Raw genomic sequence first — 14,396 nt, forward strand, 5'->3', positions numbered from 1 at the left:
CAGAATGCCCCGTGGGTGAATGTTAGTGGAAACTACAGAAGCTTGATCCAAGGCTGAGGTAAGGCAAAACTTAAAAAAAACCAAAAACATAAAGGCTCTGTTTTTTGTGCAGGTCTTTCATAAGTTTTAGTAACTTCCAATAAATATTTTGCTCCGTTAAATTAAGATGCACACAGATGCAGTTACATAATACAACACACATATTAACATTGTGCAGATTGCAGAAGTTGTGCAGAGTTGTACTCGTTCAGTGGGTGAAATGAATGTTGTTGGTGCAGGAATAAACTAAACTCCTTTTCCTTTTAATACGCTTTTGATTTCATGTATACATCATTTTATGAAATACATGGTTAATAATAACAGTTTATAAGTTTATAACAGTTTATATAGCTTGAAATTTGTTGTTTTTCACGTAATTATGTTTTTTTGCAATTATGTTTCACGTAATCATATCCACCCATCCCTCCAGGTGAGTAAGCCTCTTTGTATCTGTATGTTAGTGCAAACATGCGTGTGGTAGTGATTGGAGCTGGAGTCATTGGTCTGTCAGCAGCTCAGAGCATCTATGAGCAGTATCACTCAAAAGTCAATCCACTGACCATTGAGGTATATGCAGACTTTTTCACTCCACTGACCACCAGCGATGGAGCCGCTGGCTTCTGGCAACCGTACCTCTACGATAAGGGTAACGTCCAGGAGACGTGAGTCCAGTTTCTTTTTACTGTAATTTAATTTTCCTCTACAAAAAAAATCTGTTTAATTGCTATTCACAAAAAATTTATCATCACTTTCATCCACTCACCTTTAGAAAATGGAACAAGGAGACTTTTGACTACTTGCTGAGCTGTCTCAGCTCAGCAGAATCTGTCAAAATGGGTATTTTCCTCCAGTCTGGGTACAACCTCTGCACTGAACCAGTTCCAGTGAGTATTGCTTTGATCTTGGGATATGTACTATAGACATGACCTCAAAGATAAGACTTGGCCTTGTTAGCATTTTACAATAAAGAACAAAGGTTCTGTGCTGTAACAAGTGTACATATCCTGTAAAAATTTAACCTCTTAAATTAAAAGCGCATTATTCGTCTTAGACAAAGTCCATCAGTTTTCAACCACACTGAAGTGGAGCTTTGTTCAGCCCCACAAAGGATGGTTTCCTGCAGTGGTTGGGAAACATCAACAGAGAGGCCTCACTAAGGGTCTGGTTTACACAGAGTTAATTGGGATTCTGCATCCAGACCTCACATCATCTCAGCTAAGAGGGTGTTATGGTCCAGTTGAAGAGGACTTGTTTTTCATTGCAGGACCCTTCATTTAAGGACACCGTCCTCGGCTTCAGACAGCTCTCAGAACGAGAGTTGCAAATGTTCCCTGAATACAAGTGAGTTCTCACTGAAATTGAAAACCAAAACGAATGAAAAACAGCCCAAATAGCTAACCAGGCAGGCAGCTATTCCCATCTCAGACTTCCTACCTTCCAACCATTAAAATGCAGCTATAAGCCCTACAAAAAGCATCTACAAAAAAGAAAATGATTGCATATGTGTGCATGTGTGTCCAGTTTTAACTTTCTCCCTGCACATTATCAGTATTTCAAATACTGTCTTTCTTGTCTATTGTTAATAACCAACAGATTCCCAATTTGATATATCTGTAACTGTGATTGGTTCTTACTTTGTTCCTACTGATTCATCCAGTTTTGGATGGTTCAACACGGCTCTCATGGTGGAGGGTAAATCATACTTACCATGGCTGATGGACTGGTGAGTGAGCAACATACCTCTTTAGCAGCTTCTCAATGTGTTGAGTAAACACACATTTACCTCTTCGTCTTGATGTAGCACCTGTTTACAACACGATTTATTATCATTATTCATCATTACGTGTTCACTAGATGGTTTCTTACATGAGCAACTCTGTATGTAGTCTTAAAAGCACTCTAAGACTTGAGGGTTTTGTTTAAAACCAAAAAAAAAACCTTGTGAGGGGTTAACAAAGGCCCACAGAAACAAAGAGAAAGTGTTATCAGTCACCTTGAGACTCTCTCTCTAAAACCTAACTATCAAGTTAGAAATCTCGGGGTAATATTGGACTCAGACCTGAACTTTAACAGCCACATTAAATCTGTAACATCAGCAGCTTTTTACCATCTAAAAAACATTGCCAGAATCAAAGGAATAGTGTCTAACCCAGACTTAGAGAGACTGATCCATGCGTTTGTCTCCAGCAGGTTAGACTACTGTAACGGCCTGCTCACTGGGCTCTCTAAACGGGCTGTAAGACAGCTGCAGTACATCCAGAACGTTGCTGCTCGAGTCCTGACTAGAACCAGGAAATACGACCATATTAGTCCAGTGCTCAGGTCTCTGCACTGGCTTCCTGTCGCTCAGAGAATAGACTTTAAAACAGCTCTGCTTGTGTACAAGTCTCTTCACGGTCAAGCGCCAAAGTACATCTCTGACATGTTAAAGGGGAACTCCGGGGCATTTGAAGAGCGTTTCCATTGCTAGAGGTTGTCAAATAATGATAGTATGACACAGAGAGGTGCGTATCTGCGCTCCCTGTGTGGAGATCGCTCTGTCCGCACAGCATGTCATGCGAGGCTAATACGTGGTGGCTAAGGGGCAAGCGCTAACCCTTCCACGTAAAACAACAACTTGCACACTGCAGAAACGTCACACCACTTTATAACCCATCGGACAATAAAGTCACAAGCCTTACCATCAAAACCATATGCATGGTTCTCACATTACTGGCATGGGGACGTTACAAAACAACTTTATAAACAGCATGTAACTCACCGGCTGGTTGTAGGCTCGCGCATGTGAAAGCCCAGAAGAGTCGATGGAGAATAATCCCATATACAAAACAATTATCTTCTCTAGAAAAACTGCGTTCAAGTATTTAAAACATTACAAGAATATTACTGGGCATGTATTGTTGTAATGTTTTAAATACTTGAACGCAGTTTTTCTAGAGAAGATAATTGTTTTGTATAAGGGATTATCCTCCATCGACTCTTTTGGGCTTTCACATGCGCGAGCCTACAACCAGCCGGTGAGTGACATGCTGTTTATAAAGTTGTTTTGTAACGTCCCCATGCCAGTAATGTGAGAACCATGCATATGGTTTTGATGGTAAGGCTTGTGACTTTATTGTCGGATGGTTTATAAAGTGGTGTGACGTTTCTGCAGTGTGCAAGTTGTTGTTTTACGTGGAAGGGTTAGCGCTTGCCCCTTAGCCACCACGTATTAGCCTCGCATGACATGCTGTGCGGACAGAGCGATCTTCACACAGGGAGCGCAGATGTGCACCTCTCTGTGTCCTACTATCATTATTTGACAACCTCTAGCAATGGAAACACGCTTCAAATGCCCCGGAGTTCCCCTTTAAAGCCATGTGAACCAACTCGGGTTCTGAGAACCTCAGGGCGGGGTCTCCTGCTGGTGCCCAGAGTCAGGACTAAACAAGGTGAGGCTGTGTTTCAGTTTTATGCCCCTAAAATCTGGAACAGTCTTCCAGAAGATGTGAGACAGGCCTCAACTCTGACAATGTTTAAATCCAGGCTGAAAACAGTTCTATTTAGCTGTGCATATGACACCTGAAAGTATTTTATCTGCACTCTTCACTTTTAAATTAATTAATGATTATTTTAATGGGTTTTAATTTTCTTTCTTTTTTAATTTCTTTCTTTTATTTTTTATTCCTTTTTAATGGTTTTATTGCCTTCTTGTGATTTTATGTAGCTGTAAAGCACTTTGAATTGCCCTGTGTATGAATTGTGCTCTATAAATAAAATTGCCTTGCCTTGCCTTGCCTTGCCTTGCCTTGCCTTAAACTTTCTGCCTTTTTTGCAAATTACTGACTCGGGAATCAAAAGAATTTAAAGAAACACTAAAACAAGAAAAACTAGGCTCTTTGACATCGTGTCTCGACTCAAATTTACAAACTTTTTAAGATATTAAGTTCACCACACAAAGAAAAAGACACAGACAAGAAACAGCACTGTCTTCTCTGGGCCTGGGCTCATTTAAGATGGACTGAGGTGAAATAAAAAACAATCCCGTGGTCTGATGAATCAAAATCTTAAGAAGTAAACTAAAACAATTTGTTCTGCTCGGTTAGAGGGAGAGGCAGTGCAGTGCAGTGATAAACATGCAAGTATATCCTTGGTATCAAATTAAAAAGAAACTAATATTTTTACAATATAATACAATAATATTCAAAAAGATGATTGTACTATTTCCAATCAAACATTAGACATTAAATTTCATATTTTCAAATTACTCAAATTAAAATGAAATGAAATGAAATGAAATGAAAAGAAATTTTAAATTTCTAAAATTTTAAATTAAAATTGAAATATAAAATTTTTTCATTTCAAACAGCATCAAAGCTTTGTTGGCAAACTTTTTTTCTTTTGATTTGATCATTGAAACCATTTTATAGTTCTTTATTCTCTACATAGAATTCCTCAGTGTCTTGCGAACAGGGAACAATTTAACAAATGTTTCTGTTTTTTGACACAGTCTTAGACCCAGATATTAAAACCAAATATCCATACACTTACATTAATTTTCATTAAGTCAGAAAGTTGCATTTTTCAGGATAAGTCGTCATTTTTTTTGTGTTTCATGTGTGCAGGTTGCAAAAAAGAGGTGTGAAATTTCATCACAAGAAAATAGAATCCTTCAGAGAGGTTAGCGAGTGCTTTTCATTATCACTCCTCTATAATGTGTATGCAATTGTATAAATTCTACTTATAACACTCACTTGTGAGTTTTGTATTGTTTCCATGCATCAAAAAAGACTGACTCGATTTTATCTCTCACCTTATTGTTTTCTCTTAACGTCCGGAACTATTTTTAGCTGTCAGATGCCGGGGCAGACGTGATCATAAACTGCACTGGGATGAGATCGGGAGAGCTGCAGCCAGACCCTGACCTGAAACCGGGCCGTGGCCAGATAGTAAAAGTGAGTGGGAAGCATTTAATGTAAGAAGATTAATCAATGGTGAATTAACCATAGAAATAGATGTTTCACCCGGTTGTATCTCTGTGTCTAAGGTGGATGCCCCATGGCTGAAGCACTGGATTATTACTCACAACTCTAAGACTGGAGTCTACAATTCACCGTATATCATTCCAGGGTAGTGCGAGTAATACTGATAAGCACCTCACAACCACACGCCCATTGCTCTTGTAGTGTTTATATTGTAGGCTGTTACTTCTGTGTAACATTTTGATTTACAGCATGCTGCACATTATGCATGTTGCTGTGCAATTTTGGTTACTTTTATGACTTTAATTCACCTCAGGCTGCATATGGCATATGTTTTTTTTCACTCGAGCAGTTTCATTGTTTGCTCTCTGTTATCCAGTCAGCATGTTGACTTGGACTGATTTGGGATTGTTGTACAGCTAAGCCAGAAGGCCAGAGTAGTTTTCCTGAGCACCCAAGACGTCTGTGTCTGCAGGAGCCGCCTTGTGACAGTTGGAGGGGTTTTCCAGTTAGGAAACTGGAGTCAACAGAACAACTCCACTGACCATCAGCAGATCTGGGAAAAAGCTTGTCAGCTTGAGCCAAGTCTGAAGGTTAGATGATATCAGAAGGCCATAAAAAGCAATCCTGTGTCAACCTCTATGAATGATTTACAGTGAGTCTTCTGTGGTGCAGAGGTATATAACATTTTTCATTTGATATACTCAGAATATTCTGCAACAGGGAACAATTTAGTGGTGAACTCCACATTTGCCAGCACAAAGTTCTATAAAAATAACAAACTTATGCAATTATTTTGTTGTTTGTTTTGGGGGTGTAAAAATGACTGCTTATGTCGTGATCTTGTTTCTCTTCAGCATGCCAGGATAGTGGACGACTGGGCTGGTCTCAGGCCTGTTCGGAGCAAAGTCCGACTGGAGCGGGAGACCATACAGGCCGGTGCATCTAAGATAGAGGTAAATATCAACATCAAAGCAGTATTTAAAATGTGAATAGTTGGTTTGAAATCATTGTGGCACCCATACAGGTGATACACAACTATGGCCACGGAGGGTTCGGACTCACCATTCACCGAGGCTGCGCTCAGGAGGCAGCGAGGCTCTTTGGTCAGATTGTCGAACAAAGAGGCAAACGTCTAAAAGCTCATTTGTAGATTGATGTCCAGTGCAGGCAACTGGTGTGCTCAACGTCAGCAAATACATTTTTTCTTTTTTCTTTTCAACATGCTAACATCTATAGCAAACAGATATTTGTCAAGATATGTCTGAGGGATAACAGCACCACTTTAAGCAATTTGTAAGCTGTAAGAAAGGACACATCTGCTGCTCTAGTTAATCATTAATTAACAAATGGCACAAGTGTATAAATTCATAACAGATTGGGCTTATCTGAAAACATGTCGCACATCTAATCTGTAGTTAATGCAATGATTCACTCATAAAATCACTCATTTTATTTCTTTGAATATTAAATGACAACATGAATCCACTGCTTGTTTTTGAAAGACTATTTACTTTATTATCGTACACATTTACATCCAGTGCATTGACAAGAATCTGTGCACACAGACACTTAATGCGGCACTAAATATCAAACACTGGCAGGTCAGAGTCAGCTTGCTGGACCTGTTCTTGGTAATCTTTTATTTTTTTCTGTAAGACTGGGCAAAGTCTGTGTCCACATCACCTTTGTTACAAACAGAAGCAAAGACCACAATTGAATTAGGTATTAATACAATATTTACAGAGATACAGAATGTCATATCCTGCTGGAATGCCCGTTTGGGTCCATGTGAGAGCAGAGTCAAACTCTGGTAGAACAGAGCAAAAGATGCCGCATGATTTATTGATATCGAAACCATATTATTATTTAAAGTCCCTTAAAGGTTATTGTCTACGTTCAGTCAGGTTTGGGTGATCACAGGAAGAGTCGGGTTTATTTCCTGATGCTTTTTGTTAACATTAAGTATGCTGTTAAATCCTGCTGAATTCAAGACTTTGAGTTTTAATGTTGAACTCCACAAACCTGAACTCCACAATACATCACCAATGAACTCTACCATGGTCTGTCATGTCCTGGAAAGCAAATTAAAAATTAAAGTGATCTGTCTTGCACTTTGCATTAAATTAACTGCTTTTTTTTTTTTAAAAGAAAAAAAAGAAACTGGAGATGACTAAACGTTTGGGAGGGGGAACCACAACCCTAAACTTTCTCTTTTACAGGAAATCTGTAAATATGCCAAACTTTTATGAACCAAATGTGTGAATCCACTTTTTTCCTAAATAATCCCTCCATAAGCATCATGATGGTGTCAGTTAAAGATCTTTTTTAATTTTTTTGATCTTTAAAAAAAGCTAATAAAAAGCTAATCAATCCATCACAAAAGTAATCACTACTTACATCCTCAACAGTTAGGCTTCTATTTAATCAACTACAGCACTCAATAAGACTTCTCAGGGGCCACAGTACTACAGTGAGTGCTTTAACAAGTCACACTTTCACTATTCAGATTTTATTAGTGGTAGAGTCATTCTTACATTGATGTTTTAGTACTTAAAGCATACATCTCTCATCTTAGGATGTAATGAATAAGCAATGTCAAAGCTGAAATGAAATTACTTTGTCAAATTGGCTCCTTGAGAATGTAAGTTCCACCCCTCCTTTACAGAATTATTCTCTAGTTTGGGAAACAGGGCCCATGTCTGGGCTAGGTGAGATCCAGGGTCTGTAGACTCTGGCCGAACCCCTCCGTTTCGAGGGTTACAAAGCCCTCCCCCTTACCACTACGCCTCTGCCTTAACGTGATTTGGGACACCCCTACCCCTACACGTGAACGCGCAAAACGGAGGGGTAGGGGTAAGGGGTAGGGCCAAGGAGTGAAATGGGATTGGGCCTACCATTTGTGTGGTGAAAAGAAAATATACAGTCACTGAATTTACTATTCTCTGGTTAAACTTTTAGCAAATCTGTTCCCTAGCTATAATCAATACAACGTAAAGATTAGCATTTTAAGATGACCAATAAATTGCTGTATTTTTCTAATTTCTTTAACCAGATTTATTTACACTTCTCTTTGAAATGGGAAAAAATACTGACAAATGAGAAAGACTAAACAGAAAACGTGGGAAGATGTGTACTGTATACGAAAAAGTTTGTGACTTACAGTACAGTATGGTCTGTCACCCAGACATAGGTGTACATTAAATAAAGTAACTCCCAGACTTTATTTGATCTGAATGCTTTGTTGACTTAAAGAGCTTTTCTTTTACTCCAACAATGCACTTTTAGTAAAGCGTACTTTGTGCGTTTTCAGCTGGCAATTTGTCTGCGCAAGATAATCCTGTTTCTTACTTATGGATTTATGGTTAGTATGCAAATAGAAGCAGCTTTTTCACTGGGTCCTAATAGGTAGTTTTAAGGCTCTTTTAAAAGAAGGTAGTTCTTTCATTTTTTATTTTTAAGCAAATGTTAACTATTTTACTCTCCTTAGAGTTCTCACTGCTTTCGGAAGTTTCCCATTTTGTCCACCATTTGCTCTTGCACTTGTTTAGGTCATTCGGTCTCTCTAAATCATAGTGGAAACACTGTGGCAGCAGCAGTGTTTACATACTAAAGGTACAGTGTAAAAAGATTGCGCTGCTTGGCTCTTTGATACCACTGTGATGTCTAAACAGAAGAAACATAGAAGAGGGCCTAGACAGCAAGCGTTCTTGCCTCGCCTCGCCTCGCCTCGTCTCGTTTCTGCAGTCATCTCTCAGTTGTATACCCAGCCGACGTGTCTTCAGCTCTGTGAGCCAGAGCTGGAGTGGGGGATTCCTTCTGAACTTTGGCGTATCATCTCCTGTCCCCACTCACGGTGGCTGGACTCCTGCAGACCCCGGCCTGTGGTCTCAATTGGAAGTGCGCAGGAGGCGATGGCAGCAAAGAGGCAGCAGCAGCAGTACACTGAGAGAGCCAGGTACACAGAATACTCCAACATCACCTGCAGAATGAATCCCAGGAACAAACAAGTTTTTTTTTTGTCAACTCTTTGTCATGTCCTGCTACATTGCTGTTACAACATATTGTTATGACAGTACGATGTTACCTGAGCAACAAAAGGTGTAATGAGGGCACCAACTCTGGCCATCCCACTGCTTGTTCCCAGACCTAAAGCCCTGGTTGCTGTTGGGTACACCTACAGAAAACACAAAGAGACGCTGAAATTCTCTGGTCCTGTCTCTGCACTGACAATTGTTTGCTTTTTTTTTTTTTTTTTTACACTATGCAAGCCAAAACTACACTCTGGTAAGTTATCTTACTTCTGGAGTGTAAACATAGGCAGCCTGAAAGCCTCCTGCAATAAACGCTCGGGCGATGAATATCAACACCGTCATGGAGGTTCTGCAAAGGATGAAAGAACAGATGAGCAAGGGTCTGCAACTCGTGAAATGTTTGAAAGTCTGACTATGGCCAAGGTTTACCTCCCAACGCAGCCATACAGTGGAATGATGCACAGAGAGAAGACAAGGAAACACAACGCCATGGTCTTCCTCCTTCCCAGTCGGTCAATAGCCCACAGTGTCACCAGCAGTCCTATGATGCATTAACATAATCAGTAATCTTAGTCAAAATACATGTTTATATATATATATATATATATATATATATATATATATAAATATGTGTGTATATCTATCCTACAACATGACACAAGGAATATGACTTACAGTCCTTAAATTACATTAATAAAATAAAGATTTAGTTCGTAAAAAAAAAATCATCAGTGTTTATCAATGATACTAATACTTTCTAATTTTGTACAAAACGCGCTATCTAGAGTTAATTTATTAACGTAATATTACAAAATCTTTCATCAGTTTATAATTCACAGCAACACGTCACACAAACAACCCTCACAATCACTGCTGAGACTAAAGTAAAAGTAGCTATCAAGAATACCTAAAATTATTTAACTGAATACTTTTGATAGATTTCAATGAAATTCATTACGTGTACCTGGGAATTCAGATAATGTAGTCCACAGCAGGTCCTTATAGTCATCAGAATTCAAATATTTGCACTCCAAGCTGCATTTGGGCTCCTTCTTGTTACCTTTGGACACTAGAGGGAGACATCAAACAGCAATCAGCATCTGCTTAGTCCAATGCTCTGCCATGTTTTTGTGACGCTTTTTGCAAAAAACTGTCTCTAAAGGCTTCTGTCTGACTCACTTCCACAAGCACCTCCCTCCTGAAACAACTCTGTGGTGAGCAGCACCAGTCCGTAGTAAGAGAAGGCGTTTGCAAACCTGTGCTGACAGAGAAGCAATTTGAAAAATAATGCAAAAACACGTTAAAAGAGTAAATTTAAACAAAAAACATAGAGTAAAATGTCTTTTCACTAAAAGATCATGAGGCTTTGGAGAGTCAAAAAGAGAAAATCAGTCGTTTACCAAATGAACCACAGCAAAACTGTGGTGCAGCGGAAGTGGGATGAAAATAAGTCTTTAATCTTCCCACGATCTTCCTAATTTAAAAGGAACAGACATAAAAAAATCAATACTGACAGTGTGACAGAGTGTTATACATGAGCAATGTCTAAATTACATTCAGATATGTGTCCTGCAGAAGCAAATTGTGGCATACCTGTCTGGCAGCAATTAGTTTCCCTAGAGGCATGGGGGCTCCATTCTCTGTGGCGATGCGCCTCAATGTGGCCAGAGCCTTTTCCTGGTTCCCTGTCAGCACATCATATCGAGCACTCTCCGGTAGCCACTGTTACAGCATCCCCCGTCCCCAAAAATAAACATGTAATTTGATAAAGCTGTAATATTGTACAACCACTCAAGACTATCATACTTACAAAACACAGGATGGCAAAGATGAAGAGAGGAATGGTAGAGAGACCAAGAAGCCAGCGCCAGCCCAGAGTGGGCATCACCAGGATTGCTAAGAGGACCTCGAACACAGTGCCCAGTGCCCAAAATATCTGGAAATGCAGCAGAAACAAAATAGTTGTAAGAGCAAAAAAGACGTTTACTGTCAAAATGATATAATGTGAGATTGTAGTGCAAAGTAACACATACCTCAATAAGCAAGATGCATGTGGCTCTGGACCTCATGGGCAGAAATTCAGCATACAAGGTCACCCTTATAATAAGGGACACTTTCGTGTAAATCCCAACTCACATCATTGATTACGAGGTTGATGTTTGATAGATTAAAGAGCGGTACTCACGACTGTGGCGCCCCTCCAATGCCAAAGCCAACTAGCGCACGGAGGACCAGGATCCACCCATAAATGGGTGCAAATGCACTCATGAGGCCGTAGAACATTGTCCACAACACACTCATCTTCAAACCCTGTGTGTGCAAAGCAGAGACGTGGTCTGACATTCTATTTCATATTCTGCGTATTCTGATGTGACATCATGAATGTTCCACTCCAGATGTTCACGATTTAACAAATCTTTACATGTTGAAAGTTTGAACCACCAGTAACAAAAAGGTTACATGGAGTCATTATTATCTTATGTTATGTGTTTTACAGGATTTTGAGAAGCACTCACTGTCTTTCTGCCATATCTGTCAGATATGTTTCCCCAAAGAAAGGAGCTGATCATCATCCCAATGAAAACCGCCTGTAAAAAGAGCAAATAATGTCAGTGGGTTTGGTCATGTTACACAGGCTAACATGCACTTGGCTAAAATACTATTACATTTAGCTGATGTTAAGCACAACATCTCAAGGAAATTGTGAAACTGTAGCAATTTGTCTTGTTTTTAGCCAATAAAATGTGAAATATTCTTATTAACAGTCAACAATTACATAATATATACCAATATTTATGACATGCACAGTTCAATGCCTCAGCAGTACCATTATTTCCTTTATTATAACTTAGCTTTGCAATATCCTCTTGACAGGTAAATATATATTTGATAACCAATACAGTCACAGTTCCGCAACATATATCTAATGACATTAAAAACTGTTATGATCTTTTGTTTCCCACATTGTGATCAGTGCTTTATACAGGCACTCATTTCCCCCATGCTCTTAATCAATAATTACCAGGACAGGCAGAAAGAACTGCAAGCATGAGCACTTTACAGACATCACTAAGCCATTACCGATGTGAGCAGTGCCACTTCCAGGCTTGGCAGTCTCCATTCACAGTGGAGCTGTGGGGCTAAGATGCTGAGGATCATCATCTCCATGGCATCAGCCATCTGAGCACAAGTAAAACCCAGGAACGCTTGATAAATTAGCATGCAGAAGACACAAAATGTTATGCTTATGTTTATGCATTTAGCAGACGTTTTTATCCAAAGCAAATCCTGTATCGATGTTTGATGTATGAGCAGTTCTCACCCAGGACAGTCCAGTGAGGATGGAGAGCTTCCACTGAAATGTCCCAAAGCCTATGGCTTCTACGGCATCTTCTACCATGAATGTGTCTGAGGGAATGAGAAAGATGGGAATCTTGAGGGACACATGTGAAACTTTATTTGAGTTTAAAAGGAAAGTGTAGGACAAATATGGGAGAAACTGAGACCCTGCCATACGGTACCGTCAGTTGGATTGGCAAACTCTCGAGGTACTGGAGCTCCCTCTGCAAGGGCCACGGACTCCAGATCAGTATGATCTGATGTCCTGACATCCTGATCTCTGTTCTCCACATCTTCCTCAGAGCGTGTGCTCTCTCCTGTGTGACGGAAGCGGACAACACTACAAAAACAAACAAATAACATGCATACTTTAGTCTTGAAGCCCAGGAGGATTAAGGTCCATGCAGTGAGATGGATCAGAAGACATTCAAATGACTGATGCCAGGACAAAGCTGAATACAGATAAGAAATTGAGGTTTTTGCCTTGGTGATAGAAGCTTTTTCTGGCTGTGATTTTGTGAATATCATGACCATAAGGGTGAACCATGTTAGGGCATTTAACAGATCTGTACACTTCTATCCAGAGATTAACATGTTTTCTACAGATGGAAAGTAGGTTATTTTCTTCCACATGCAGATAATTAATAGTTTGCTCAGGATGAAACACTCACAGAAAATGTGGGGTGTGCTGGTGATGTCTTAATCACAGTAATTACAAAGGCAGCCTCCTTGCAATGTGAAGCATCACTTCTATGGATTTGATCATTGGATGTCCATTGAGGTCCGTCTGTGATTTTATTTTTGATTCTCTTCAAGTGAAGATTATATTATCCTGCAGTATATAGCAGTTCCCTTCCTGACTAAGATTAATTTATAAGATGTTTTACATTTTATTAAAGTATTTGAAAATTTGAAATTTCTGTGGCAATATATCATTTCTGAAGAGGAGGTCTACCTCTATGTCTTTGAGAAATGTCCCTTAGGACAGCCACTTTTATGGCCCGGCCTTAGGCTTAATTAATGTATGCAGCTAGGTTTGAATAAATCACATAATCTACTGAGTCATGACAGCAAAACACAATGACAAGTTAAGAGGGAAAACTTAATCAGCTTAGGAATCACAGTAAACGTGCTTCATGTGAATAAATGACGGGTCATAGAAAAAGGCTGCGACTGTAAACAAACTGCACCGAGATTAGGCAACAAATGCAACGATATATCCATCTTTCTTAAATCTAGCACCATATATCGGCGATTTAACTGCATGGATGCTGTCAAATGAATGCTGCTATAAAGGAATGTCTGACTATCTGTGGTCTGGCGAGCTAATCAAACAAAACACCAAGCAGTCAGAGGGCAACACGTCGGACAAACACGCTGTCGTGGTTGAAAATAAAATATCAAAAGCAAACACGCCTCGGTTTGTAGATTGTAGTCTACTCACGGAAGTTGTCTCAGCTGGAACAGATCATCGTCCATTTTGGTGTTTATTGGTTGACGCTCTGTTTTGCCTCATCGCCGTTTACATTATCGCGACGAGCAGCGATTTCAGCACCGAGGAGAGCGACTTGCTCCTGGTGTCCCCCGGCAGCCAATGAGAGGCCGCCCTGCGCGAGTCATAGCGCGACACACTCAGGGACGAATTGTAGACAGTATGAGCTCAGGAGGACCTGTGACTACACGACTGCTGATTATAGGACAAGACTTATCCCAGAAGAAACGATGTGACAGGCGTGATGAGCGTTGGAGATTTCAATTCATCTGGTGCTCCAAAGACTCGTTCAAATGATCAATATAAAATTTATCAACATCCAACTACCTCTTCTCTAGCCCAGTGGGATAACCTTGCATAACAAGATTAAGAGCCAAGACAAAACGCTTTACAAAGGGTTAGAAAATTAAGAAGATTTAAAACAATTTAAAGGAAAGAGAAATAGATTACTAAAACAGAACAACTCGAAGAAATACATTTAATTGATAGTGGTAAAGAACCATAATCCATAAAGTAACACACATATACGAT

The 14,396-nt window shown here is 39.7% G+C and overlaps 2 protein-coding genes across 3 annotated transcripts; one reads left to right on the top strand and one right to left on the bottom strand.

Moving 5' to 3' along the window:
• Positions 1-6: 6 nt before the first annotated feature.
• Positions 7-6,489, top strand: LOC142382293 (D-amino-acid oxidase-like). Of its 2 annotated transcripts, XM_075467992.1 has the most exons (11): positions 7-58; positions 501-701; positions 809-923; positions 1,304-1,380; positions 1,697-1,762; positions 4,644-4,698; positions 4,869-4,973; positions 5,066-5,148; positions 5,476-5,593; positions 5,858-5,956; positions 6,028-6,489. In XM_075467992.1, the coding sequence occupies exons 2-11, from the start codon at positions 508-510 to the stop codon at positions 6,151-6,153; spliced, it is 1,038 nt and encodes a 345-aa protein (XP_075324107.1). In that variant the 5' UTR covers positions 7-58; positions 501-507; the 3' UTR covers positions 6,154-6,489. The 2 variants fall into 2 exon arrangements, with proteins under 2 accessions (XP_075324107.1, XP_075324108.1); XM_075467993.1 differs by lacking the exon at positions 7-58 and having other exon boundaries at positions 401-701.
• A 4-nt stretch (positions 6,490-6,493) lies between these two features.
• Positions 6,494-14,023, bottom strand: svopa (SV2 related protein a). The gene is made up of 16 exons (XM_075467991.1): positions 13,818-14,023; positions 12,556-12,713; positions 12,357-12,442; positions 12,116-12,214; positions 11,551-11,622; positions 11,220-11,344; positions 11,068-11,131; positions 10,845-10,970; positions 10,628-10,756; positions 10,435-10,508; positions 10,214-10,290; positions 9,999-10,103; positions 9,464-9,575; positions 9,302-9,383; positions 9,088-9,177; positions 6,494-8,982 (listed from the first exon to the last, which is right to left on the bottom strand). The coding sequence occupies exons 1-16, from the start codon at positions 13,850-13,852 to the stop codon at positions 8,782-8,784; spliced, it is 1,635 nt and encodes a 544-aa protein (XP_075324106.1). The 5' UTR covers positions 13,853-14,023; the 3' UTR covers positions 6,494-8,781.
• Between the last annotated feature and the right edge of the window lie 373 nt (positions 14,024-14,396).

This window comes from Odontesthes bonariensis, chromosome 6 (genome assembly GCF_027942865.1).
Source record: "Odontesthes bonariensis isolate fOdoBon6 chromosome 6, fOdoBon6.hap1, whole genome shotgun sequence".
In the NCBI taxonomy this organism is placed as follows: Eukaryota; Metazoa; Chordata; class Actinopteri; order Atheriniformes; family Atherinopsidae; genus Odontesthes; species Odontesthes bonariensis.

What these genes read in the sequence shown, in the direction of transcription:
- svopa (XM_075467991.1), bottom strand. Translation starts at nt 13,852, where the DNA reads ATGGACGATGATCTGTTCCAGCTGAGACAACTTCC. An exon ending in GGAGGGAGGTGCTTGTGGAA is followed by an intron (nt 10,104 to 10,213) that starts GTGAGTCAGACA and finishes GTCTCCCTCTAG; the next exon opens with TGTCCAAAGGTAACAAGAAG. An exon ending in CCTATGTTTACACTCCAGAA is followed by an intron (nt 9,178 to 9,301) that starts GTAAGATAACTT and finishes TGTTTTCTGTAG; the next exon opens with GTGTACCCAACAGCAACCAG.
- LOC142382293 (XM_075467992.1), top strand. Translation starts at nt 508, where the DNA reads ATGCGTGTGGTAGTGATTGGAGCTGGAGTCATTGGTCTGTCAGCAGCT. An exon ending in CAAATGTTCCCTGAATACAA is followed by an intron (nt 1,381 to 1,696) that starts GTGAGTTCTCAC and finishes TGATTCATCCAG; the next exon opens with TTTTGGATGGTTCAACACGG. An exon ending in TTACCATGGCTGATGGACTG is followed by an intron (nt 1,763 to 4,643) that starts GTGAGTGAGCAA and finishes TCATGTGTGCAG; the next exon opens with GTTGCAAAAAAGAGGTGTGA.